At 35.0% G+C, this 23,097-nt stretch overlaps 1 protein-coding gene across 6 annotated transcripts in view; it reads right to left on the bottom strand.

The window, feature by feature from the left end:
* OMA1 (OMA1 zinc metallopeptidase) overlaps positions 1-23,097 on the bottom strand; it is an 81,624-nt gene that overhangs the window by 36,907 nt on the left and 21,620 nt on the right. For all 6 annotated transcript variants that reach the window (XM_027108382.1, XM_027108381.1, XM_027108385.1 and 3 more), the window contains 2 exons: positions 21,518-21,646; positions 17,715-17,789 (listed from right to left, as the gene is read on the bottom strand). In XM_027108382.1, coding sequence (XP_026964183.1) covers positions 17,715-17,789; positions 21,518-21,646 — 204 coding nt within the window. The remainder of the gene's footprint in view (positions 1-17,714; positions 17,790-21,517; positions 21,647-23,097) is intronic.

Genomic DNA, 23,097 nt, shown 5'->3' with positions numbered 1-23,097 from the left:
AAATTCCATATGGAAATTCCCAAAGAAAGAGCTATAACCTTACAGTGAAGTCCACTATCCCAACTTTTGCATACAGAGCTTCTGAAAAGTTTAATGCCTTCTTATAAAATATGGACAGAAAATCACGAATCACAAATTTGGGGATTTACACTTCCATCCACCAAAGTAACTAGTACTGGACCTGTCCTCCCAAAATGAATAACTATAAAATGGAATGAATCTAAAAGGCACACGTTTTCAAGTAATAGACAACAGACAGGACAAGACTATGATCCTTGAGAGAAGAGAAAAACATGAGTGATTCCAAGATTTACCCCTGTTCTCTGCCTAGGGGCAGTTTCCTGACCACACCACAGGGAGGTAGAACCCAAGCAGAGAATGGTGAGCTTGACTGAGCTAAGGTATTAGAAGACAGGAGTTTAAAGCTGCAGAAGTTGCAGGAATCTGTGGGGCAAGCTGTCAGAAACAGTTTGCCCCAGAAACTGGTGTGGAGTTTACTTGGAGATTCCTTAAACTGGATTTCATCAAAATTAAAAATGCTTGCTCTAAAAAAAAAAAAAAAAATCTGTTAAGAAAAGATGACCCACAGATGAAGAAAAACAATTTTCAAATCACATATCCAACAAACGACTGTATCCAGAATATGTAAAGGACACTCTAAAGTCAATAGTAAGAAAACAATCAGACTAAATCTTTTATAACAAGAAACTAATAATGTCTAAACTTAATGAGTCAAGAAATTACAAAATAAACTCATTATGTAGAAATATAGAGGTAAATAGCAAAAAGAAGTTAAGCTGATTTTCATCTCTGGGGTATAAGGCAGGGGGCAGTGAAGGCTGTTATTTCCCATTATGAGTTTATAACACTAAATTACTTTCCATGCTATAATGAAATGTGGGCTACACAAATAGATATATATATTTTTTAAAGGGGAGTACGGTTAATAGTATCAAATGCTACTAAGGAGAAGAACATGATAAACGTGGCAAAGTAAGCATGGGATACAACAATATACAGGTAGACAAGCAGACCTTGAGAAGTGTAACTGTGGTAGAGGGATAGCAAACTGGAGCATGGACTTTGAAATCAAACACACTCAAGTTTGAATCATGGCTTTACCATTTTGTACCTGAGAACAAGAAAGTAACATATCTGGGCTTCAGTTCCTTTATCTATACAACAGAGGTAATGATAACAACTACTTCATGGAGTTACTGTAAGGCTTAAATTAGGCAATGCATATAAAATACTAAGCAAAGTACTGGAACATAGTAAGTATTAAATGGAAGATGACGGTGTTATTATCTAAAAAGGTGACAGAGTAAGCGGTAGTATAAATATAATATTTGAGGTTTCCATACTATTTCTCCCTTTGGCAGGAAAGAAATACTTGTATTCAGAGATTGCATTTTTATATCCTAAGTGCTCCATAACAAAGATGTTATCTTATCAATATAAGATAACATCTTATATTGAAGATGTTGAATTGAATATATATATTCATGACTTTACATCTGTAGCAATATCATATTCTCCTTTGAACTAAATAAACCGTAATACCAAAAGGTCAGTAGTCCATAACACAATATTTAGTGTGCTTTAGAACATAAGATCATAGTTTCATCTATCAAGATATACTTTTAAAAAAATATATGCCTTGCATTTATAAATAATCAAAGGAATATCAATATTTCTTTAATAACTTCTCTAATTTCATTCCTCTTTTTTTTAATAAAACAGGAAATTTACCAAGTCACCTCAAAACACAAAACAGGCATTTGATTACTCAAAGTTGTAATTTCCAAATCTGCCTGGATATCAGAATCACTTGGCAGCTCCTAAACATTTTCAGATTCAGACCTTCATCATCTAGCTACTGAATCAGAACTGCCAACGGGGAGCCTAGAATATGTATTTTTAAAATATACTAATCAAAACATAATAAAAGGCCATCTGCAAAAGAAGAAATAAAGGAACCAATGAAAATGAAGCATTATGTTCAACCTGACTGCTAAGCAAGAAAATTTAGGTCTTAAAAACAATGAGATTTCATTTTTTATCCAAATTAACAAAAAGAGATTGAAAACAGTACTGAAGTGGGTATTAAAAAAAGGCATCCTGAGTTGTCACTGGTAAGATTTGCTATTAACATTTTGAAATAATTGGGAGTATCTTTTAAAATAAAAATTGAAATGCCAGTAATCCCACCCTATAGCTATTAAAGCCCAAGAAGCAGAAGGATATGTGTATAAGGTTGATGATTTCAGAATTATTTGCAATAAAAACAACAACCAAAAAAAAAAGACCAATAAATAACCCAAAAGTTCATTAATAGATACCTAATTAAATGAGTTATCCAAATTACATAATATTAGGTAGCTATTCAAAAGACTAAGTTAGGGACTTCCTCTCCTAACAGTGATGGAGTCAAGTAGCTTATTATAGCAGACTGACGTTCCTGTCAGAAAAGATTAGAAAATCTGGATAAAATATAAATAATATTTGCTCAAAGGTATTGAAGAGTTACCAAGTCAACCAAGACTAGAAAAGACAAAATCCCAGAAAGAAGGAAAACTCACTGAGGTGAGTCTGAGCTTCTGTTTCACAATGTCATCCAGCAAATCTATTCAATTTTAAGCAATGAAGAGCAAGAAACTGAGAATACAAGCAGAAATCAAATGAAATCCAAGCAGAAGCAGACGGAGGTGACTAAGAGCTTTTGACTGTCTATCAGGGTTAGAGAGCCAAAATTTAGAAGTCCAGGTTGACAAGGCAGCCAAATTTGAGAAGTCAATATTTGGAAGTATGGAGACAGAGGCAACACTTGATGCCAGTTCACCAAAGTAGCTGCACAGGGCACTTCTTAAAACAAAAAGTAGATGAAAAACTGAGTAAAGATTTCAACTGTCTTATGGCGCCATGAGAACAAAAACTGAAGTTCAGGAACCACTACAGAGAAGGAACTCAGTATATACTCCAAGCCTTCAATAGGCTTTGCTAGACAGTAATACCCTTATGAATGACGGTGAACTAGAGGTAAATTGAAACTTATAAAGACTCAGCTCAGGCTCTGACTGACTGAAGTGATCTGCTCTATTCTAGTTGTCCACCAGACTACAAGGAGAATCCCCGATGACAGAAGAAATCACCACTCAGAATCAACAGCACCGTTTATATAAAATGCCCAGTATTTAATAAAAAATAAGCAAGCATTAATTTCCAAAATACACAAACAGCTTATACAGCTCAATATCAAAAAAACAGACAACCCAACCAAAAAATGGGCAGATCTAAATAGACATTTCTCCAAAGAAGACATACAGATGGCCAAAATGCACATGAAAAGATGCTCAACATTGCTAATTATTAGAGAAATGCAAATCAAAACCACAATAAGGTACCACCTCACACTGGTCAGAATGTCCATCATCAAAAATTCCACAAATAATAAATGCTGGAGAGGGTATGGAGAAAAGGGAACCCTCCTACACTGTTGGTGGGAATGTAAAGTGGTGCAGTCACTATGGAGAACAGTATGGAGGTTCCTTTAAAACTATGAGTTACTATATGATTCAACAATCCTACTCCTGGGCATATATCCAGAAATAACTATAATTCAAAAAGATACATGCACCCCAATGTTCACAGCAGCACTATTTACAATAGCCAAGACATGGAAGCAACCTAAATGCCCACCAGTAGATGAATGGATAAAGAATATGTGGTGTATACACATACACACACACACACACACGAATATTACTCAGCCATAAAAAAGAATGAAATAATGCCATTTGCAGCAACATGGATGGACCTAGAGATTATCATACTCAGTGAAGTCAGACCAAGAAAGACAAATATCATAGGATATCACTTATATATGGAATCTAAAAAAATGATACAAATGAACTTATTTACAAAACAGAAACAGACTCACAGACACAAACTTATGGTTACCAAAGGGGAGGGGGAGGCATAAATTAGGGATTTGGGATTAACGGACACACATTACTATACATATAATAGATAAGCAACAAGGATCTACTGTATAGCACAGGGAACTATACTCAGTATCTTGTAATAATTTATAATGGAAAAGAATCTGAAAGACAATACATATATTCCATAAATATACTTCATTAAAAAAAGACTTAATATAAAGTCATAATTAAAAACAAATAAGCAAGCATACCAAGAACAAGACCAAAGGCAAAAACACGCAACAGAAACAGATTCAGAGATAATAAAAATAAGTTAACAAACATGAATGTTTAAAGAAAATTGTGATTAACACATTCAAGAAAATATAAAGAAAATTATGACAAAATGGAGACTTTTACGAGATAATTGAAATTTATAAAAGAGAATCAAATTAAAACTCTAGATGGAAAAATATAACTGAAATTTAAAACTCAAAAATGAGTTTAATGGCAGAATGAACACAGCTGAAAATAAGATCAGTGAACCACAAGACAGGAGTGGAAAACATACATTCTGAAATGTAGAGAGATAAGGACAGAAAATTTAAAAAAAAAATTCAAGAGACAAATGAAAGTATAAAAATCCCAAAGCTACAGGGGAAAAGAGAAAAATATTGCTAAAACAATATGTTAAAAAATAATGCCTGAGAATTTCCCAAACTAGTGAAACATTATAAGCCACAGCAAGCCCAATAAATACAAAGAAAAGCACACCTAGACACACAAACGATAAAAAAGCAAAACCAAACAATTTTAGCAGTCATGGAAGAAAAAGACCCACTGCCTTCAAAGGAACAGAAAAAGACTGACAGCTGAAACCTGAACAGGAACAATAAGCTAGAGAAAATCGAAATGTCATCATTAACATACTCTAAGAAAATAACTGCCAATTAAAAATTTTATGCCCTGCAAAAATATTATTTTAGGAAAGGTGAAATTTTGACTAACGCAAGAAAAGGGAAGCAAACATGTGAACCTTCCAGCAGATAACAATTATAAAAACGTGATTTAAAATAACTATTTAAAGATAATGGAAACTGTACAAAAACAGAAGCCAGAAGAGAATTTAATCTTGAAAAACTTCAACAGAAGAGATAAGACAAGAATTCTTGCTTTCTGGCCTGAAGGTGTTGCCCAGCTTCCACTGACAAAGCTACAGAAAATGGCAACAGGCTCATCAGCCAAAGTGCCAGGGATCATAGTTCAGGGATGTTAAAGCAGAGAGAAATCTAAAGGAGGAATTCTGACAATGAGGGAACTACAAAAGGAATGAGAAACTCTGTGTCAACTCCACCCAAATCACTGACTGGCATCTAAATTATATTTAAGGTAGGGAGATACAAGGAGGGTGGGTGGGAGTTGTAGAAAAGCAAGCAAAGACCAGACACAAAGGGACTCTTGAAAAATAAAACTGTGGGGGCAAAATCTGTAAGTCTGCTGCCTTTTATCTTTCTTTCTTTCTTTCTTTCTTTTTTTTAAACTCAGTGTACTCCTCAACCATGAGCAATTAGGACGACAAAAAGCTGGAGTCTTATGGGCTTCAAGTCATTAACAAAACTGGAAGCGAGGGCTTCCCTGGTGGCGCAGTGGTTGAGTGTCCACCTGATGATGCAGGGGACACGGGTTCATGGAGCAGCTGGGCCCATGAGCCATGGCCGCTGAACCTGCGTGTCCGGAGCTTGTGCTCCACAACGGGAGAGGCCACAGCAGTGAGAGGTCCGCATACCACAAAAAAAAAAAAAAAACAAAAAAAAACTGGAAGCGAGTAGCACAAATGGTAATTAAGAGGAAATCCTCAGAATCAAGAAAACAACATGAAGGGTGAACTACATCTTGGCTTAAATACATGATGACTGACAAATACACTATTGCAAAGTTTGTACATTTTGCCAGAAATTACTCACTATCAACCTGAAGTAGAGAGAGGGCAGACAGCAGAAGCAAGAAGAACTACAATCCTGCAGCCTGTGGAACAAAAACCACATTCACAGAAAGACAGACAAGATGAAAAGGTAGATGGCTATGTACCAGATGAAGGAACAAGATAAAACCCCAGAAAATCAACTAAATGAAGTGGAGATAGGCAATCTTCCAGAAAAAGAATTCAGAATAATGATAGTGAAGATGGCCCAGGACCTCGGAAAAAGAACGGAGACAAAGATCGAGAAGATGCAAGAAATGTTTAACAAAGACCTAGAAGAATTAAAGAATAAACAAACAGAGATGAACAATACAATAACTGAAATGAAAAATACACTAGAAGGAATCAATAGCAGAATAACTGAGGCAGAAGAAGGGATAAGTGACATGGAAGACAGAATGGTGGAATTCACTGCTGCAGAACAGAATAAAGAAAAAAGAATGAAAAGAAATGAAGACAGCCTAAGAGACCTCTGGGACAACATTAAATGCAACAATATTCGCATTATAGGGGTCCCAGAAGGAGAAGAGAGAGAGAAAAGGACCTGAGAAAATATTTGAAGAGATTATAGTCGAAAACTTCCGTAACATGGGAAAGGAAATAGCCACCCAAGTCCAGGAAGCGCAGTGAGTCCCATACAGGATAAACCCTAGGTGAAACACGCTGGGACACATAGCAATCAAATTGGCAAAAATTAAAGACAAAGAAAAATTATTGAAAGCAGCAAGGGAAAAATGACAAATAACATACAAGGGAACTCCCATAAGGTTAACAGCTGATTTCTCAGCAGAAACTCTACAAGCCAGAAGGGAGTGGCATGATATGCTTAAAGTGATGAAAGGGAAGAACCTATAACCAAGATTACTCTACCCAACAAGGATCTCACTCAGATTCGATGGAGAAATCAAAAGCTTTACAGACAAGCAAAAGCTAAGAGAATTCAGCACCACCGAACCAGCTCTACAACAAATGCAAAAGGAACTTCTCTAAGTGGGAAACACAAGACAAGAAAAGGACCTACAAAAACAAACCCAAAACAATTAAGAAAATAGTCACAGGACATACATACCAACAATTACCTTAAATGTGAATGGATTAAATGAACCAACCAAAAGACACAGGCTCACTGAATGGATACAAAAACAAGACCCCTATATATGCTGTGTACAAGAGACCCACTTCAGACCCAGGGACACATACAGACTGAAAATGAGGGGATGGAAAAAGATATTCCATGCATATGGAAATCAAAAGAAAGCAGGAGTAGCAATATTCATATCAGATAAAATAGACTTTAAAATAAAGAATGTTACAAGAGACAAGGAAGGACACTACATAATGATCAAGGGTTCAATCCAAGAAGAAGATATAACAATTATAAATATATATGCACCCAACATAGGAGCACCTCAATACATAAAGCAACTGCTAACAGCTGTAAAAGAGGAAATCGACAGTAACACAATAAGAGTGGGGGACGTTAACACCTCACTTACACCAATGGACAGATCATCCAAAGTGAAAATAAATACGGAAACAGTAGCTTTAAATGACACAATAGACCACATAGATTTAAGCGATACTTACAGGACATTCCATCCAAAAACAGCAGATTACACTTTCTTCTCAAGTGCGCACAGACATTCTCCAGGATAGATCACATCTTGGGTCACAAATCAAGCCTCAGTAAATTTAACAAAATTGAAATCATATCAAGCATCTTTTCTAACCACAATGCTATGAGATTAGAAATCAATTACAGGGGAAAAAATGTAAAAAACACAAACACATGGAGGCTAAACAATATGTTACTAAATAACCAAGAGATCACTGAGGAAATCAAGGAGGAAATCAAAAAATACCTAGAGACAGATGACAATGAAAACACGATAATCCAAAACTTATGTGATGCAGGAAAAGCAGCTCTAAGAGGCAAGTTTACAGCTATACAAGCCTACCTCAAGAAACAAGAAAAATCTCAAATAAACGATCTAACCTTACACCTAAAGGAACTAGAGAAAGAAGAACAAACAAAACCCAGAAGGAAAGAAATCATAAAGATCAGAGCAGAAATAAATGAAATAGAAACAAAGAAAACAGTGGCAAAGATCAATAAAACTAAAAGCTGGTTCCTTGAGAAGATAAATAAAATTGATAAACCATTAGCCAGACTCATCAAGAAAAAGAGGGAGAGGACTCAAATCAATAAAATTAGAAATGAAAAAGGAGAACTTACAACAGACACCGCAGAAATACAAAGCATCCTAAGAGACTACTACAAGCAACTCTATGCCAATAAAATGGACAACCTGGAGGAAATCAACAAATTCTTAGAAAGGTATAACCTTCCAAGACTGAACCAGGAAGAAATAGAAAATATGAACAGACCAATCACAAGTAATGAAATTGAAACTGTGATTAAAAATCTTCCAACAAACAAAAGTCCAGGACCAGATGGCTTCACAGGTGAATTCTATCAAACATTTACAGAAGAACTAACACTCATCCTTCTAAAACTCTTCCAAAAAATTGCAGAGGAAGGAACACTCCCAAAACCATTCTATGAGGCCACCATCACCCTGATACCAAAACAAGACAAAGATACTACAAAGAAGGAAAATTACAGGCCAATATCACTGATGAACATAGATGCAAAACTCCTCAACAAAATACTAGCAAGCAGAATCCAACAACACATTTAAAGGATCATACACCATGATCAAGTGGGGTTTATTCCAGGAATGCAAGGATTCTTCAATATACACAAATCAATCAATGTGATACACCATATTAACAACTGAAGAATAAAAACCATACGATCATCTCAATAGATGCAGAAAAAGCTTTTGACAAAATTCAACACCCATTTATGATAAAAACTCTCCAGAAAGTGGGCATAGAGGGAACCTACCTCAACATAATAAAGGCCATATATGACAAACCCACAGCAAACATCATTCTCAACGGTGAAAAACTGAAAGCATTTCATCTAAGATCAGGAAAAAGACATGGATGTCCACTCTCACCGCTATTATTCAACATAGTTTTGGAAGTCTTAGTCTCAGCAATCAGAGAAGAAAAAGAAATAAAAGGAATACAAATTGGAAAAGAAGAAGTGAAACGGTCACTGTTTGCAGATGACATGATACTATACACAGAGAATCCTAAAAATGCCACCAGAAAACTACTAGAGCTAATCAATGAATTTGGTAAAGTTGCAGGATACAAAATTAATGCACAGAAATCTCTTGCATTCCTATACACTAATGATGAAAAATGTGAAACAGAAATTAAGGAAACACTCCCATTTACCATTGCAACAAAAAGAATAAAATACCTAGGAATAAACCTACCTAGGGAGACAAAAGACCTGTATGCAGAAAACTATAAGACACTGATGAAAGAAATTAAAGATGATACCAACAGATGGAGAGATATACCATGTTCTTGGACTGGAAGAATCAATATTGTGAAAATGACTATACTACCCAAAGCATTCTACAGATTCAATGCAATCCCTATCAAATTACCAATGGCATTTTTTTACGGAACTAGAAAAAGAAAATCTTAAAATTTGTATGGAGACACAAAAGACCCCAAATAGCCCAAGCATTCTTGAGGGAAAAAAATGGAGCTGAAGGAATCAGACTCCCTGACTTCAGACTATAATACAAAGCTACAGGAATCAAGACAATATGGTACTGGCACAAAAATAGAAACATAGATCAAGGGAACAAGATAGAAAGCCCAGAGGTAAACCCACTCACCTATGGTCAACTAATCTATGACAAAGGAGGCAAGGATATACAATGGAGAAAAGAAAGTCTCTTCAATAAGTGGTGCTGGGAAAACTGGACAGCTACATGTAAAAGAATGAAATTAGAACACTCCCTAACACCATACACAGAAATAAACTCAAAATGGATTAGGGACCTAAATGTAAGACTGGACACTATAAAACTCTTAGAGGAAAACAAAGGAAGAACACTCTGACATAAATTACAGCAAGATCTTTTTTGATCCACCTCCTAGAGTAATAGAAATAAAAATAAATGAATGGGACCTAATGAAACTTCAAAGCTTTTGCACAGCAAAGGAAACTATAAACAAGATGAAAAGACAACCCTCAGAATAGGAGAAAATATTTGCCAACGAATCAACAGACAAAGGATTAATCTCCAAAATATATAAACAGCTCATGCAGCTCAATATTAAAAGAACGAACAACCCAATACAAAAATGGGAAGACCTAAATAGACATTTCTCCAAAGAAGACATACAGATGGCCAATAATCACATGAAAAGCTGCTCAATATCACTAATTATTAGAGAAATGAAAATCAAAACTACAATGAGGTATAACCTCACAGCAGTTAGAATGGGCTTCATCAGAAAATCTACAAACAAATGCTGGAAAGGATGTGGAGAAAAGAGAAACCTCTTGCACTGTTGGTGGGAATGTAAACTGATACAGCCACTATGGAGAACGGTATGCAGGTTCCTTAAAAAACTAAAAATAGAATTACCATATGATCCAGCAATCCCACTACTGGGCATATACCCAGAGAAACCACATTCAAAAAGACACATGCACCCCAATGTTCACTACAGCACTATTTACAATAGCCAGGTCATGGAAGCAACCTAAATGCCCATCGACAGAAGAATGCATAAAGAAGATGTAGTACATATATACAATGGAATATTACTCAGCCATAAAAAGGAAAAAATTGGGTCATTTGTTGAGACGTTGATGGATCTAGAGACTGTTATACAGAGTGAAGTAAGTCAGAAAGAGAAAAACAAATATCGTATATTAACACATATATGTGGAACCAGAAAAATGGTACAGATGAACCGGTTTGCAGGGCAGAAATTGAGACACAGATGTAGAGAACAAATGTATGGACACCAAGGGGGGAAAGCCACAGGGGGTCGGGTGGTGTGATGAATTGGGCAATTGGGATTGACATGTATTCACTGATGTGTATAAAATTGATGACTAATAAGAACCTGCTATATATAAAAAAAACAAAACCTGAAGTAGATTTCAAAAGGTTAAAGATGCATATTGTAATCCCACAAGGAACCATTAAAAATAATGCAAAGTGTTATATCTAAAAAGCCAATGAATGGAATACTAAAAAGTATGATTAACTCAAAGAAGGAATAAAAGGAGGAACAGAGCAACCAAAAAAATAGATAAAAGAAACAGCAGTATGGCAGACCTAAATACAAGCATATCAATAATTACATTAAATATAAATTGACTATACACTTCAAACTAAAGGCATAGATTGTCAAACAACAAAAACGCAAGAACCTAGTTTATGCCATCTGTAAGAGATGCATTTTAAATACAAAAACTGAAAGAGTTTGAAAACAAATGGGCAGAAAAAGATATTCCAAGTGAACAATAACACCTAAGAAAGCTGGAGGGTCTATATTAATGTCAAGCAAAATAATGTCAAACAAAATTAATTCCAGGATATATGCCCAGGAGTAGGATTGCTGAATCATATGGTAATTCTATTTTTAGTTTTCTGAGGAACCTCAATACTGTTTTCCACACTGGCTGCACCAACTTACATTCCCACCAACAGTGTAGGAGGGTTCCTTTTTCTCCACACCCTCTCCAGCATTTATTATTTGTAGACTTTTTAACAATGGCCATTCTGACCAGCGTGAGGTGGTACCTCACTCTAGTTTTGATTTGTATTTCTCTAATAATTAGCAATGTTGAGCATCTTTTCATGTGCCTATTGGCCATCTGTATGTCTTCTTTGGAGAAATGTCTCTTTAGGTCTTCTGAGCATTTTTCGATTGGGGCATATATCTAGACAAAACTATAATTCAAAAACATACATGCACCCCTATGTTCATAGCAGCACTATTCACAATAGCCAAGACATGGAAACAACCTAAATGTCCATTGACAGATGACTGGATAAAGAAGATGTGGTACATTTATAAAATGGAATAGTACTCAGCCATAAAAAAGAATGAAATAATGCCATTTGCAGCAACATGAATGCAACTACAGGTTATCATACTAAGTGAAGTAAGTCAGAAAGAGAAAGACAAATACCATATGATTTCACTTATATGTGGAATCTAAAATGCGACACAAACCTATCTATGAAACAGAAACAGGAAAAGGGACATAGAGATTAGACTAGTGGTTGCCAAGGGGGAGGGAGGTGGGAGAGGGATTGTGAGTTTGGGATTAGCAGATGCAAATTGGTATGTACAGAATGGATAAACAACAGGGTCCTACTGTGTAGCACAGGGAACTATATTCAATATCCTGTGATAAACCATAATGGAAAAGAACATGAAAAATAAGGGACTTCCCTGGTGGTGCAGTGGTTAAGACTGCACGTTGCCAATGCAGGGGGCCTGGGTTCGATCTCTGGTCAGGGAAGTAGATCCCACATGCATGCCACAACTAAGAGTTCGCATGCCACAACTAAGTAGCCCATGTGCCACAGATAAGGAGCCTGCAGGTCACAACTAAGAGCCAGCACAACCAAATAAATTAATAAAACAAAAAGAATATGGAAAAGAATGCATATATATGTATAACTGAGTCACTGCTGTACGGCAGTAATTAACACAACATTGTAATTCAACTATACTTCAATAAAAAATAAATTAAAAAAAATTAATGCCAAACAAAAAATACTTCAGAGTATTGCTAGAGACAAATAAAAAAATACTTCACAATAATCAACCAGTTCAATAAGAGGATAAAATAATCCCACATGTGTATGCACCTAATAGAGAGCTTCAAAATTCAGGAAGCAGAAACTAACAGAACTGAAAGAAAAAATAGACAAATCCACAGTCACGGTTAAAGATTTCAAAACTCCTTACTCAACAGCAAGTAGACAAAAAATCAGAAGATATAGAAGATTTAATAACTCTATAAACTACCTTAACTTAATTGATATTTATAGAGTATACACTCAGCAAATACTGAATACACATTTTTTCAAGTGATGGAACAGTCACCAAAATAGACCAAATGATACACCATAAAACAAGTCCCAACAGAGTTGAAAAAATTAAATTCTCACAGAGTATATTCTCTGACCATGAAATAATTAATTAGAAATAAACGTTTAGGGCTTCCCTGGTGGTGCAGTGGTTGAGAGTCCGCCTGCCAATGCAGGGGACACGGGTTCGATCCCTGGCCCGGGGAGGATCTCACATGCCACGGAGCAACTAAGCCTGTAGGACACAACTACTGAGCCTGCGCTCTGGAGCCCGTGAGCCACAGCTGTTGAGCCTGCATGCCACAACTACTGGAGCCCACGTGCCACAACTACTGACACCTGCACGCCTAGAGCCCGCGCTCCACAACATGAGAAGCCACCGCAATGAGAAGCCTGCACACCACAATGAGGAGTAGCTCCCACTAGCCGCAACTAGAGAAAAGCCCACGCATGGCAACAAAGACCCAATGCAGCCAAAAATAAAATAAATTAAAATAAAATAAATTTAAAAAAAAAAAAAAAAAGAAAGAAATAAACGTTTAGACAAACTCCAAATACCTGGATATTAAATGACTCACTTCTGAACAACACATGGATGAAAGAAGAAATCACAATGGAAATTTTAGAAAATATTCTGACTTAACTGAAAATAAAAATACAACATATCAAAATCTGTGTAACTGAAAATAAAAATACAACATAACAAAATCTGTGTCTAGCTAAAACAATGCAGAGTGGGAAATTTAGAGCTTTAAATGCTATTCTAAATAAGAAGAAAGTCTAAAACCAATGATCTAAGCACCTACATTATAAAACTAGAGAAAGAGTAAATTAAACACAAAGTAGAAAAATTAGATTTCATAAAAATTTTAAACTTTTATTGTTCAAAACACACTATAAAAAAATAAAGCAAGTCACAGAATAAGAGAAAATATTTGCACAAATATTTGACAAAGGACTTATATCCAGCATATGTATAAAGAACTCTTACAATGTAAGAATAAGAAGGCAACTCAATTTAAAACTGAGTAAAATACCTAAAAAGACAGTTAACAAAAGAAGGTACATGAATGGCCAGTACACACATAAACATATCCTCCACAGCATTAGTCATTAAAAAATACAAATTAAAAATATAAACAGACTAAAAACATCCAAAATACGGCAAGGACGAGAAAACAACTATGTGTTACTTATAACAGACACACACATAAGAACACAGAAAACTTGAAAATAAAAGAATGGAGTAAGATATGACAGGCAAGCACTAACCAAAAGAAAGCTGTCACAACAATACTAATAAAGGAAAAAGAGAACTTCAGGCAAGAAGCATTACTAGAGACAAAGAGGGATTACATATTGATAAAAGGATCAAGCTACCAGTAAACTCTAACAATCCTATATGAGTATGCTAAAAATAGTATTAAAATATTAAAAAGTAAAAATTAATAGGACTAAAAGGAAAAACAGAAAAATTCAGAATCACGAGAGACTAACCTCTCTTGGTAACTAGAAAAAAAAAAGCAGAGAAAACAATTCAGCAGGGATATAGATGATCTGAAACAACAGATTTAACAAACTTGGCAAAATGGACATACGTAGAACACTGCACCCACAATGGCAGAATCCACTTTCAAGTGCATACCATTTTAACAAACTTGGTAACATGCTGAGCCATAAAGCAAAACTGAACAAATTTTAAAGAATTCACCATTCAGTATATTCTCCCATCAGACTGTAATTAAGCTAGACATCAAAAACAAAAGGTAAATGTTTAGAAATCAAGGAATGTTTAGAAACTAAGGAAACCAACAAATGTTTAGAAACTAAGGAATATACTTCTAAACGACCCATGGGTCAAAGAAGAAATTACAATGAAAACAAGAATATATTTTAAACTGAAAAAAACAAAAACATATCAACACTTGCAATATGACGAGATATTCTGAAAAGAAAACGGCTAGGCATAAATGTATACATTAGAAAAGAAAATGACAAATCAATGACATAAAATCAATGACATAAGTATCTATCTAAAGAAGTTAGGAAGAACAGCAGATAAAGCTCAAAGCAGAAGGAAATAATAAAGATAACAACAGTAACTGAAACAATAGAAAACAAACATAGAATAGAGAAAATAAGCAAAGCCAAAACATCTTTTTGAAAAGATTAATGAACGTAATAAAATCTAGCAAAGAGACAAAGCATATATCACCAATACTAGGAACAAAGGGGACATTTTAAAACTATATCTGTAGAATGCAGGAATCCTTGAGACATTAAAGATATAAGAAGAGTATATCAAAACAACTTTATACCAATAATACTGAAAGTTTAAACAAAACCTAAGTTCCTAGAAAAACAAAACTTATGAAAACTGATATAAAAATCTGAATAGTTTTACATCTATTAAAGAGTAGTTCCACATCTATTGAATCCATAATTAAATACCCTTCCACAAAGAAATGTAGGCCCATATGGCTTTATCCAAACATTGAAAAAATAAATATCACTATTCTTACACAAACTCTTACAAAGAAGAAGGAACACTACCCAACGCATTTTATGAGATCAGCATAATGTTGATACCAAAACCTGACAAGACATTACAAGAAAATTCCAAGCCACTACCTCCTATGAACACAGAAACATTCTAAACTAAACATCAGCAGACCAACTCCAGCAATACATTAAAAGGTTAATATAATTGACAAAATTGGTTTATTTCAAAAATAAAAAATTGTCATTTTTTAAACAAGAAAAATTATTGTAATTTGCCACATTAACAGATTAAAGGAGAAAAACTATAAAATCATCAATAAGTGCAGAAAAGCCATTTGAAAAACTTAATATTCATAATTTTAAAAAATCTCTTAGCATATTAGAAATAGACGGGAAGCTCTTATCTGACAAAAGTCAGGTTTAAGAAAAGCTTACAACAAACATCAGAATTAATGGTGAAATACTGAATACTTTTCCACTAAGATCATGAAGAAACAAAGGTGTCCACCATCAACACTGTGCTGAAGTTTCTGGCCATTGCAATTAGGTAAAAAAAAAAAAGGAAGTATACAGAATGGAAAGGAAGCAATAAAGCTGTTATTATTCCCAGACAACATAACTATGTATATGTAAAAATCTAAAAGAATCTACACACTATTAGAATTAAGTGAATTTATTTAGCAAGGTTGCTGGATACAAAGTCAATGATAAAAACAAACTGTATTTCTATATATAGGCAAATTTGTTTTTTCAATGACATTGTTTATAACATCAAAAATGTCAAACACTAACCAATAAATCTAACAAAAGATGTATAAGTTCTACACACAAAAAAAAATTTCAAAGCATCACTGAAAGAAATTAAAGAACATCTAAATAAATGGACAAATATACCATCCATGGATTGGAAGACTCAATACTGTTGACACTAGTCAGCTGTCCCCATATTGATCTATATTTGATGCACACAATTCCCATCAAAATCCCAGGCATGTTTTTGTACAGGTATGTGATTTAACAAGCTGATTCTGAAATTTATATGAAAATGCAAAGGACCAAGAATAGCCAAGTCAATATTGCAGAACAACATTGGAGGACAGAAATCAAGACATCAAGATATCAGATATCGAGACTTATTACACAGCTACAATGACAATGTGGTATTGGCTCAAAGATAAATAACAGGCCAATGGAATACAACAGGGAGTCCAGAAACAGACTTACATATAGCCTCCCACATTAATGACAAAGAGACACTGAAGTATAGTGGAGAAAAGATAAACTCTTCAATAAATAGTGCTGAGTCTATTAGATAACCACATGAGAAAAAAATTATCTTGACCTCCTCCTTATACTTAACAAAACAATAAAACTTCTTGGAAATAAAACAGGAACAATTTACTGAAATAAGCAAAGATTTCTTAATCAGAACACAGAATGCACTTACCTAGAGGGAAAATTTCAGACTGTAGTACATTAAAATTAGGAAATTCTTGATAGAGCCAATCTGTGGCCCATCATTTGGGAACCTCTTAAGCTATGCAGTCTGATAATTCACTTAATTCTACTTATGTAACATTCAGAGAACACTGCTTTTGTGAATGACTAATATCTTGATTTATGAAATTAAATCCATAAAACTCACAATGAGAAATTCAGATAATAGTAATTTTCAATAGTTAGGACTTTTAATAACTACTGAAAACTCAACAAAGAATCAAATACAATTTGAATTTAATATGTGAAGTGGCACTGTTTTCATTCATTTTTAAAAATACAGTTTTACTTTTAATGCTAAATCCTACTAATAATATGCAGTTATCACAGGTGATTAAAAACAGTAGCCAGGCATGAAGTGCCCTGTTAGGTAGATATGAACAAAGCCAACGTAAACCAGAGTAAAGGCCCAGAGCTGCTCTCTGTGGCTAGCAAAAATAAGCCATCTGCTGCAACAAAAATAGTCTGAAAGATACAGAGTAATAAGCCTGCTCTTCTATCGTTTATTTAAATGGTGAAAATTCAGGTTGCTTAGCCAGGATTACAGCTACAGTAAGGTAAACCTTTCTCCAGGTGGGGAAAAACAGCTTCACATCATCTTACTTACTCAAAAAGCCTCCTTAGATCAGCAAACTAAGGGAAAGGAATAAAATAAAGATAGCAAAGAAGGCACAGACTTAAAAAGGTATTAATGAAAAATTATATATAGCCCAACTTTCATTCTATGCCCATGCCAAACCTCATTAAGATGATACACATTTATCTTTTACTATGTGAAGGACACTGTGTATTCTCAACTACTAAATATTTTACCTTTGCAGCAAGTTGTAGTCCAATTTTGTCAGCTTCAGCCTCCAGTGTTCTACTATATGGTCTATCAAACATAAACTAAGAAGAAATAAGAAAGAAAAGTTCCATTAAGGCTATTTCATAACAAAAGGAGCAAAAAATGAGATTTTAAAAATTAATTTCATGAAGTACCTAGGATATAGCTTTTATGCTCTCCATGATAAACATTTAAAGAACACCATGGTATAAAACAAAGTGCAGCCTTTATTTCCTCCATCAGAGATTTTTTTTTTTTTTTTTTGCGGTATGCGGGCCTCTCACCATTGTGGCCTCTCCTGTTGCGGAGCACAGGCTCCAGACGCGCAGGGTCAGCGGCCATGGCTCACGGGCCCAGCCGCTCCGCGGCATGTGGGATCTTCCCGGACCGGGGCACGAACCCGTGTCCCCTGCATCGGCAGGCGGACTCTCAACCACCGCGCCACCAGGGATGCCCAGAGATTAATATTTTTAAAACATGGAAAGAATAGGAAAAAACCATGCCTGCAAACTTTTGGAGAGTCCACAGTGTCATACAGTGGACTTGTATTTTTCCAATTATAATCTCTACTTACTATGTAGAGGATTCCCTAAGAAAGCTTATTGATGCAGGATTTTTAATATGACCAAGGAACATTGTGATCTTGCAGTTTTAAAAGAAAATTGAAAAACTATAGCTATATAATAGCCAGTGACACTACTAGAGGATTTATTTCAGTTAGAAAATTAACCATATAGCAGAATGTTCTTTCTTTGACATATTATCTTAATTTCCTCTTTGTTTTCTAAGTATCGATTAGTTAGGAAAATGAACTTTTCTTCCAACTTCAATAAAAGAATACAAATAGATATTATAACTGTAATTTTCCTAATTACTTGTATTTATGTGAATGCTTTCCAGTTAAATACTAATTTTCAGTAAGTACTAAAACTTTGTAGAAGATGGATCAATAGGCAGGATTTTTGAGAGAAGAGCTATTAATTGGGGAAGCAATTTTTCAGAGGTAGCTGCATGTCAGTAATGGCTAGAAATAGTAAAATCAATCTAATCCATTGTATATGACCATTAGATATGACTTGCTTCCTTCTCGATCATGTCTGTTTTAGGTTGCTGAACTATATTATATAGTGTCTGCACTTTCCATAAGCAGTCTGCAGGTGTCCCAACGAATCTGCCGGTAGTATAACCAATTAAAAACATTGGCTTTAAAAGGAAAGAAACGTGTTCAAGCCCAAATGCTGATGTGTATTAACTATTAGTTCTGGGCTAATTTTTTAACGCCTCTAAGCCCAATAGCATCATATGTAAAATGGAGCAGTAACAGTACCAAACTCCTAGAGTTGCAGAGAGAATAAAATGAGCAAATAATAATTAATAATAATAACTCCCATTTGTTGAGTCCTTACTTGGTACCAGGTACTGTGCTAAATGCTTTCAATCAGTGGTTCTCAACTGGACGTGATATTGTCCCTCAGGGACATTTGGAAATGTCTGGAGATATTTTTGATTGTCACAACTGGGGCTGGGAAGAGAGGGGGGAGTGCTACTGGCATCTAGTGGGTAGAGCCCAGATGTGTAGAGGCATCTAGACGTGTAGAAGCCACTGAACATTCTGCAATGCAGAGGACAATTCCCCACAACAAAGAATTATCTTGTCAATTCTTTGTCAATTCAAAATGTCAATAGTGCCTATATTGAGAAATGCTGTTTTAAATGTATAATTAAACCCACAATAATGTTTGAGTTAGCCACTACTATTATCCAAACTTACAGATAAAGAAACTGAAACCTATAATAAGTGAAGTAACCTGCTGAAGTTCTATAAAATTTAGGTCTAATAGAGATTAAATTCAAACACAGATCCATCTGATCAGAGCCTGTATTCTTAACCCCTGTACAAAATTAATCTACAGTGTTTATCCTAGTGCCTACAATACAGTAAGTACTCAATAAATGTTAGCTACTATAATCATTATTAATAGCTCTCAAAACCCTACCTGGTAGCGCTCTATGAGGGCTGCTACATTGTACCCAGACAGTTAAGTGAGGGCCCCCTACTTCTTCCTTCCTCTCTTCCTTTCTCTGACAAAAAAATGTCAGCAATTCCCCCTCAAGAACTTCACTATCAGCATTCCCCTCTGCTCTCCAATGACAATGAGCAAGCTTCCAGAGAAAGAAATATTTCCTTGTCACCAAAACTACTGGGAGGGGGTCCTGATTTAGGGAAAAAGAGTTCAAACAGAAGTAATCCTTACTTCGTTTTCAGTTTAATTATTAAAGAATTATACTCAAATAGCAGGATCATCAAGTATTTCAAGGGACAAACAGCTTCCAGTTATCTTTCTTATGACTTAATCTCCTGATTCCATTACAGAAAAAGCTATTTATTGATAAATGGGGGGAAAACTACATTACCTTCTCTGACTTCCCAGCACATCAATGATAAAAATAAAATTCAAAATATGAGATTCTATAATCTAAGCAATAACCATTCTTTCTTTTTCCGTTTAAGAACCTTTATTTCAATATAAATGAAACCAAATGATATGCTAACACTGAATAAAAGACTTAGTTATTCAATTTCTAAAGCAATTTGTCTCAAAGAATTTTACACATTGGATTTAAACAGCACCCAGATGGCACTCTGATGGGTGCTCCACAAATCACTGAATAAACAAATAACAGATTGTTCCTAAATAACCAAACCTCCCAGGACAAGAAGAAATATCTGATGAAAGACATAAAATAAAATAGCTAATCATAGTTAAACAAAGCAGATATTAAGATTGCAAGACCTCCTTTCAGTAGTGTACTGTTTTGACCAAGATGGAGGACTCAAAAAATTTTATCAGATGACTATCATTATGCATAAGTACTAAAAACAAAAGTTAACAAACACCTATTAAGACTGTCCTTTCAGTATTTTCCAGGCAACATTAATTTAACTGGGAGTGAGGAGATGAGGGTAGTCAAGCAGCTTCTGCCAACCCTGCGCCCATAAAAGTTTACAGGTTTTAAGAGTTCCCCATTAAAATGCAAATATTTGGGGGAAGGGAGAGTCATCCAGTGAGTACACCACTGTTACTAGGAGACAAAAGGGGAACGTCTGAAGGTAAAGCAACAGAAGGAAAGAAAGGGTTGTGACTGGGTTTCTCTCTGTAAGAACAATAACTATGCAAAAAAAAAAAAAAAAAAAGCTAGCCAAAAGTTGCCAAGCCCTTCTAATCCATCTATCTCCATCATAAAAGAGATGTAATATTTTCTAATTTGAATGCTCACTATTAAGAATATCCCCTAAGGGCTTCCCTGGTGGCGCAGTGGTTAACAATCTGCCTGCCAATGCAGGGGACACGGGTTCAAGCCCTGGTCCGGGAAGATCCCACGTGCCGCGGAGCAGCTAAGCCCGTGCGCCACAACTACTGAGACTGCACTCTAGAGCCCGCGAGCCACAACTACTGAAGCCCGCGCGCCTAGAGCCCATAGTCCACAACAAGAGAAGCCACCACAATGAGAAGCCCACGCACCGCAATGAAGGGTAGCCTCCACTCGCCGCAACCAGAGAAAAGCCTGTGCACAGCCACGAAGACCCAATGCAGCCAGAAACAATAAATAAAAAATAAAAAAAGAATATCCCCTAAAAATAAGAAGACGTAAGACGCCAAAAATTAGCACCCGTTTTTCGTGGCAAGACTCATGATAAGGTATGAAAACATTTCTGGTACTTTTTCCTTTACAGTAAAATGTCCTCACCACAGGCCATTGCAAATTCAACTTATTGTTTCAGACTTACCTCCTGCAATTTAGACTGAATCCACTGGCCCAAAAGTGCCAAACTATCTCGAGGACAAATGGCCCAAATCATTGTGAGAAAAATCAGACCTAGGAAATCCAGGAAATGAACCAAGCTAGCCTTTTCTGCCTGAGAAAAATCAAAATAATGAAAATTACACTTAATAAATTCAGATAGTACATGCTAACATTTTCTAGTTCATCGTGTGTAATCACATTAAATAATTACATGTGTTTAACTGAACTTTGCCACGTAAGACTGCAAATTCGTTTTCTTCTGTGCACTTTATCCTTTCCCAGTCTGTTTTTCCCATCTCTTGTGTACATACTTATGCATTCATTTAATCATTCAACTAATAACTACTTGAGCCACTACCACCATTCAGATACAATGACAGGTTCATTAACCTACAGTGTCTTATATTAACAAGCATAATAATCTTGTAAAATAGGTACAATTGTTCCCTATTTTATAGATAAACTAAGATGAAGAGAGATTAAAAGAGTTGCCCAAATTCAAAAAGCAATTAGTAAAAGAACAAGGAATCAAACCCAGGAAGTTACAGTTTCTAATACAGTCACTAAATCTTTTTAAAAAATCAAATAAATATGTTTATTATGCTTATACTTTTAGACAGAGACCAAACACTACCTAACATATGAAGCAGTTAAAACAAGGAACAATTCAGGAAAATATTAGAAATTTATTTTTTAAATAAAAGTCTTTTGACTTCATGACCTAATATGTGAAGAGTCATGCAAGTCTGCAACTTTATCAGCCTGGTATTTCCCACCAGGAAATTTAGTTATATGATTTTTTGTATTTACTTATAGCAGTAACCAAAAAATGTTTTACTTAAAATAGTTGTTTGGAGTAGTAATATCTAAATATAAGTTTACTGCACTGGACTGTTCATTGTTCCTCACTAAAGTTGCTGAATAAATGTTATTGTAGTGCTGATACTGATAATATAGGAATCATCACTTGAATGTATGAAACATGGCTAACAACTAAAAATAATCACCTAGAATACTTCTGAATATAATCTGCCTTCACAAAGCATTCTTTGCTTCATTGTAAGACTCATGAAAAACAATTATGGAATTATTGTAGCACTAAATGATGAAGTCATTATAGAAGAGAAAATCCTTGTAATTAATTATTAAAGAATATAATTGTTATTACATAATCTTAGAAAACTAAAAATTTTTTTAAATTTGTATTTGTGAAATAGTGAAAACACAAAATGGAGACTCCTAAAAGAGAAAACATAGTATTGACAGTGTCTAAGACCTCTAACAAAGAAATATTAATAACTATTTCCTATTTTTAAGACCATTTGCTTTTTATGTCTCGTCTAATTATTGCTCTTGCACCGATAGAGATGACAACATTATGCTGAACAAGGCACTGACCCAGATGCCAGAAAAATTAATGTGCTGAAATGAACACCTTTTAAAAACTAAAAATGGCCCAAATTGATTGATTTTGCAGTTATAAAGCCATTTCTAGAAAGATATAACGTATTTCAACTGCTTAGATTTATTCTTGTATGTATGCGTTTGAGGAAGAAATTTTTT

Source organism: Aethalodelphis obliquidens, unplaced genomic scaffold, assembly GCF_003676395.1.
Source record: "Aethalodelphis obliquidens isolate GAN/ISIS:26980383/991018 unplaced genomic scaffold, ASM367639v1 scaffold9, whole genome shotgun sequence".
NCBI lineage: Eukaryota > Metazoa > Chordata > Mammalia > Artiodactyla > Delphinidae > Aethalodelphis > Aethalodelphis obliquidens.
The sequence above is the reverse complement of the archived record's forward strand: the minus strand, read 5'-3'. Positions and strand labels throughout refer to the sequence as shown.